The sequence below is a fragment of the Phalaenopsis equestris genome, unplaced genomic scaffold (genome assembly GCF_001263595.1).
Source record: "Phalaenopsis equestris unplaced genomic scaffold, ASM126359v1 Scaffold202084, whole genome shotgun sequence".
NCBI classification, from domain to species: domain Eukaryota; kingdom Viridiplantae; phylum Streptophyta; class Magnoliopsida; order Asparagales; family Orchidaceae; genus Phalaenopsis; species Phalaenopsis equestris.
Window position 1 is genome coordinate 76558 of NW_018221808.1, and position 6000 is coordinate 82557.

A 6000-nucleotide genomic window follows, 5' to 3' on the forward strand; every position below is an offset into this window, starting at 1 on the left:
TCAGGATTATACTGACTCTGATAGCATATAAAGATCTATATTTAGAGCAAATGGAAGTAAAAAACAACTCTCTTATAGGGAGATATGGTGGAGAAATTATACATGGTGCAACAACAGGGTTACAAGGTTTCAGGCAAATAAGGTTTCTTCTGCAGATTGAAGAAGAGTTTCTATACCTTGAAGCAGAGCCTGAGACAATGATATAAGAGGTTTGACAAGTTTATGTCAGAATATGAGTACTTGAAGTGCCAAGTAGACCACTGTGGCTTCATCAAGTATTTCAATAATAGTTATATCTTGGTTCTTTTGTATGTGGATGACATGTTGATTGAAGGTATAAATATGAAGAAATTTAGGGACTTAAAAGAAAATAATTATTAAGTGAGTTTAAGATGAAGGGCTTGGGTCTAAACAGAAAGATCCTTCGGATGAGAATTAACAAGGACAGAAGTACAGAAACAAAAAAGTTGTCTCAGGCAAAATATTTTAAGAATACCCTACAGAAGTTCAACATAAGTGAGAAAACCAGTTAACACCGCCTTACGTAGTTACTTTAAACCATCTAAGGAACTATTACCTAACTCTAAAGCAAAGCAAACACAGATGGCGAAAACTTTGTATGCCTCTACAGTTGAAAATTAGATGCACGTGATGATTTGTACCAAACCATATATTACATATGTAGTGAGAGTGATCAGCAGTTACATAGGCAATCTAGGTAGACACCATTGGGAGGCGGTAAAGTGGATTCTCGTGTACTTGAAGAAAACGGTTAACAGGGTATCTTGCTATGAAAGTGCAGAGATCAATCTACAAATTTATAGATTCAGAACTGGTAAAAGATGTGGATAGCATAATAAGTACAACATGGTATATATTTACTTTACGGAACACAACGGTGAGTTGTGTTTAGATGTTTGTAATAGCATAAAATTTAAATAATAATAATAATAATAAATAGATAAATAAATTAAAAAAAAATGAATCCGCTTGTGGGTTCACCGTCGCTACCGTCGTTAAGCTAGAATCGAGAGGGGGTTTTCAATTGGGAGTCTATCTTCATTTCCGAAACCAAACGAAAGGTAGAGCAAGAGAAGAATCGGAGAAGGAAGAAGGAAGGAAAGTTATCAGCTTGATTGTGAGAGAAGAGGATGAGGAAGCCGAAGGAGGAGGAAGGTTCGTGCGGTTTCCTCGTCGTGCAATACTTACTGCACCTGATCGAATTTGTTGCTTCTTCCGCGAGCAACGACGAATAGGAAGGAAAGAGGATTGGCTTCGTGCACTACTGCCGTGCTCGCGTGAGGTGGAAGACGAGGTCGACCAGGAGGGAGAAGATGCAAGCGAGTAGCTCTCGATTGAATCAGAGCTGAAGGAAAGATGAGGATAAGCCTCGCGAGCTTTGTTAGGATGAGCTGCAACCGAAGAAGAAGAGAAGTGGTGATCTCGCGGTATCGTGCGTGAAATAGGGTTGTCGAACTGTGCGAGAGAGGAGAACTCGAAAGCGGAGTTTAAATAGTGTTGTGCTCGCGTGTACCCATAGGAAGAAGACGGCTGTTCTTGATAGTATGCAACGGTGGCGTCAGGTAATATTTTTTCCGAAGCAAGAGAGCTAGCGTGCACTACTCTGTTGGGTTTTGCCAGGACCAAGGGAAACTTAAGGCGCTGAAGATTTATAATAAACATGGGGTTCATTTGGGGACGCTTATAAGTGCGGCGGTGTTTTTTAAAACGTCGTCTTACTATTTGTTTCTCACGTTTTACCTGTATTTTGAAAATCGTGATTTTTATTTTGTGATTAACGTCGCTCGCGAGGATGATCTTGCTGGTGGCCTTCCTTGCCGCGTTTTGTCCACAATTACTCCCCTGCCCTGGAATCTCGCGATCTAGCTCGTAGAGCCGCTTTTTCGGCACTCCTCATCGTGTTCCGTTCTGCTTCTTCTGCTTGGAGCGTGCGAGACCAACGAAGGGGAGGAAATCAAAGACAGGCATGGCGTGTGGCTTGGCTCAAACAGGAAACGTTAAGTATTTTTGATTCTTGCGTAGAGGGATATCAAGGCTTCTGCTACTTTGATTTTGAACAAGGGCCTTTTCCACTCACTTTCTCCTTCATTGTTTTCACCTTTGTCTGCTTAGTAAGGTGAAAATGTATCGAAGCTTCTGAGTTCCGAGCTAGATGAGCGCAGGAACGAGCACCTTCGTGAGTCAATAGATAAATTTTCTCATAATGGTAACTGTTTCTGTAGTCTGCATTCCCCTTTCCCTTCAAAATTGCTTATCAATTTGATTTTCTTGCACATCCTTCACCTCCTAGCTCCCGGAATCATTTTCTTTTGTACGCATTATCTACTTATTGATGCCCGCCATGTTAGATTAAAGGAAAATATGAAGTTGGAAAATAAATTGGAAGAGTAGAAGGGGTATTGTGTTGCATCTATGAATTTAAATGGCTGAGAAATAGGAAAAGAAAGAAGATATTTTTGTTTATAAATTTTCATTGTTTTCTCTTATGTTTTAACATGTAAAAACCTGAAATCTGTGCTACAGTGCTTTGCTGGAGTGCTTTTCACATCTTCATCTTTCATTCATTTGATCCTTTGTCGAAATTGGCTGGAGTGCTTTGTTGGAGTGCTTTGATGTTATTTGAGTATTGTTGGTTCAATTTATCTGTAACTGATATTTGAGTGCTTTTGGTTCGAGTGCTTTGCTGAAATTATAGTACCTGTTCTTAAGTAAATGCAAATGAAATTGTTACTATATGGATTTGTATAGTATTTGGGCATATGAATTGTTATGGACATGTCTTTGGCTCTTAAAATGAAAGAATTGTAGCTTTACATTTAAGAATATTTTGAATTAAGAAGGTTGGTAAATTTGTAAAACTGCAAATATTTTGTTTACAAAACGCACGAACCAAACAACTAAACAGCTTTATCCAGATTAGGGCAGATTGTTCATTTATCCAGAATCAGCTGTTTTCCAAACGCACAAACCAAACAGTCAGTCAGCTTATCCGGATCAGCTGGTCATCAACAGATTATCTAAATAAGCTGTTTATCAGCATAAACTGGATAAACTGCAGCTGCTCCAAACAGACCCTTAAGAACTCGTAATTACGCCCGCATTCTGTGTGGCTGCTTCACCTAAGTCGTGGTTACACCATAGTGCAATTTGTTTAGTTAGACAAGGGATTTCATGTTGAATTTGGCTAGGGCACTACCTAAGAGAGTTGGTAGCAAGAGAGTTCTACTTTCATCCATATGATTTTCTTTTTCTTCCTTGAAAGGGAAAGCTTCTAGATCCTTCTTTGCTATGAGTTTCTAAGAAGATTTTGTGCGTGATAAAAATTGCATCTGTTTGGTTGGAAGTTCTTGTGGGTGATTATCATTGTACAAGGAGTGAGTGTATTCTAGAGAGTAATTACTTGGTTGTAAGATATACTTTCTTGCACTAGTTTTTCTTTAACATTTTTAATGAAAACTTCTATGTTTTTTTTTTCTCTCATGTCGAGTAGTTGAATCTCTTTATGCTTGTATGATGCAAAGATAGAATATTTCTCGTTATGTTTTGTATGTATTTTTCTCGTATATGTTATCTGCACTTTTGACTTATGCATGTTATTTTGAACCTTCTGCATGTAGTTTACTTATAAACAGACTAATTAGGACGTTAAAAACTCTTGTGATTTGGGACTTCTAATAGTCGCCTAGTGGAACGAGCAGGTTAACACATAATAGCCTAGTGAAATAGACATTATCACTAAAAAATTACAACCACTATAGGGGATCTGAATAGTCCTGAAAAACACTGGATGGTTAAGTCCAACGTAATCATAATATGGTTCACAACTCTTCTTATAATATAGATATAAGAAGAATATTGTCCATGGTTGGCAATTATCACCTAAAAAAAAATCTTATAGGAAAATGTCAAGATACCACTATACTTGAATCACAGAAGCATGAATCTTACTTCCTGTGAATGATCCTCAAGTACTTCCTGTTTTTGTTGTTTCCTTTCTTATTTCCTATTTTATTTGTTGTTTTCTCTTGGGATTGTTAAATGCTCATCACTGCAATTGAGATCACCTCAAACAAGGTTTAGTAGTGCACTAAATTAGAGTTTCCCAAATTAAAAATATTTTTGACCCTTTCCTGTGAGATGGATTGATACGTGAAATTATTTTCGTATATTACTTAATCAACACATATACTTGTGTGGTTAACTGACTTATTTCATAGCAATCTCGAACATCACATATTCAACTCGAGCTTAAACCGAGCTTTCACAATTATATTCATTCATACTAGTCTTGTTTAAATTTTTTAATCATTACACCAGACTTAGACTTGGATTATTTATATTAATTGAACGAATACTTCAATAAGTTAATAAGCAATCACAAAATTAGAGTGAGTATTTGGAATTTTCATATAAAATTATTAGCATCTAATTTTATAAATTTTAACAAATAAACAATTGAGCAAAATTTGAATTAGTATATAACTATTTGACATCAACTAAATAAAATAATGTAAGTTTTATTGCAATCAACTAATATAAAAAAATATTAATAAATTAGTTCATTAAAATAAATAAATAAGAAATTTTTTTAAATTGACAGCTGTATTGATATTAAATTATAATAAATTATTATGTAATTAATAATTAATACTAAAATATAATTGATAGTAAATTATAATTTATTGCTATGAAACAAATAATTAAATAAGTTATAATTAATTAAATTTATTTAAATAATATATCAAATAGATATGAGATGAACTATGATCAAATTTAATATCAAGCATTAACAAATTATTTGTTCAATGATAAATGAGTTTGTTCATCAACCTAAAAAAATGAGTTGGGATGTGTTTAAGTTCGTTTCATTTAAAATTTGTGTTTTAAAAAAATATTCAAATTTACTTATTTATTAATTTGAACAAATTTAATGGATTATCAATTGAGTCAAGTTAGAGTTGTTCATAATGTGCTTTGGTTCTTTTGCAGCCCTGTTGACCCATTAAAAGTATTTTTACATCTAGGTGGAATTTTCAAAGCCCTGGAAACGTAGCGTGGAGCATTAATCTGTATTTTCTGAATCGTGATCTGTTTATGCATGTTAGAAGCGTTGGTCTATATGTAGTCCTGCTAGCTAAAGCAAAGTTTTGTTCGAGCAAATCCGCAGTGAATTCTGACGTTTTCTACAATATGGAGCCTTGGGTTCTAGGTTGGAGAAATTAAATATTAATTATATTAATCATAATCAGAGATTTGAAGCTAACTATCGAAGCCAAAGTTGATTTTTCAAAGAAGAACTATATTTTAGGCATCTACTATACTTTATTCCACGTCAAAATAAAAAAGAAAAAAAAATTCCAGACGTCGCAAAAGTACATCGGAGAGACCTCACCGCTGGCTGTCAGAACTAAGCATCCTTCCAAAATTAATTTAAAATTCCACAGCATAAAGACAAATTAAGAAAACCTTCGAAGAAAAATAAGGAAGAAGCAGAACGGAAGTCAGGTTTCACAAAATCACTAGAGCAACAACCAGATTATTTCTCAAAGCGCAAGAAGATGAACTTACGCCACGATAACAACATCGTCATCGAAGCCATGGTTCTTCTGGTAGGCCGAACTGTCTCCAGCAGCACATACAGACGCCTGCGCAATAGCAAACCCCTTCAAATCATAAAAAGAAATTCGGATCACACTGAAAGCAGGACAAATCTAGAGCATTTAAGCCCCGATTAACCCAATCTGCTCAAAGAGAGAATGAGAGGAAGAAACCTCCCAATGGAAGCCGATCGATTACAGAATGAGTTACCGAAAGTGATGTAGAATGGTCGTAAGAAGAGGATTGAAGATGCCGGCGAAGTACTCCCTGCCTGTCGATGGCTTTCTCCATCCCTCTCCCGCTCTGTTCCCAACTTTCTCCTCTCTGGCTCTTACTTTCCCTCTTTTAAACGAACTGATATATATACGTGTATATATATAT

The 6000-nt window shown here is 35.6% G+C and overlaps 1 protein-coding gene across 1 annotated transcript in view; it reads right to left on the reverse strand.

Moving 5' to 3' along the window:
• LOC110036060 (3-ketoacyl-CoA thiolase 2, peroxisomal-like) overlaps positions 1–5963 on the reverse strand; it is a 36508-nt gene extending 30545 nt beyond the window's left edge. The window contains exons 1-2 of the mRNA XM_020740406.1: positions 5830–5963; positions 5590–5666 (exon numbers count right to left, since the gene is read on the reverse strand). Of these exons, the coding sequence (XP_020596065.1) occupies positions 5590–5666; positions 5830–5910 (158 nt within the window). The 5' untranslated portion in view covers positions 5911–5963. The remainder of the gene's footprint in view (positions 1–5589; positions 5667–5829) is intronic.
• Between the last annotated feature and the right edge of the window lie 37 nt (positions 5964–6000).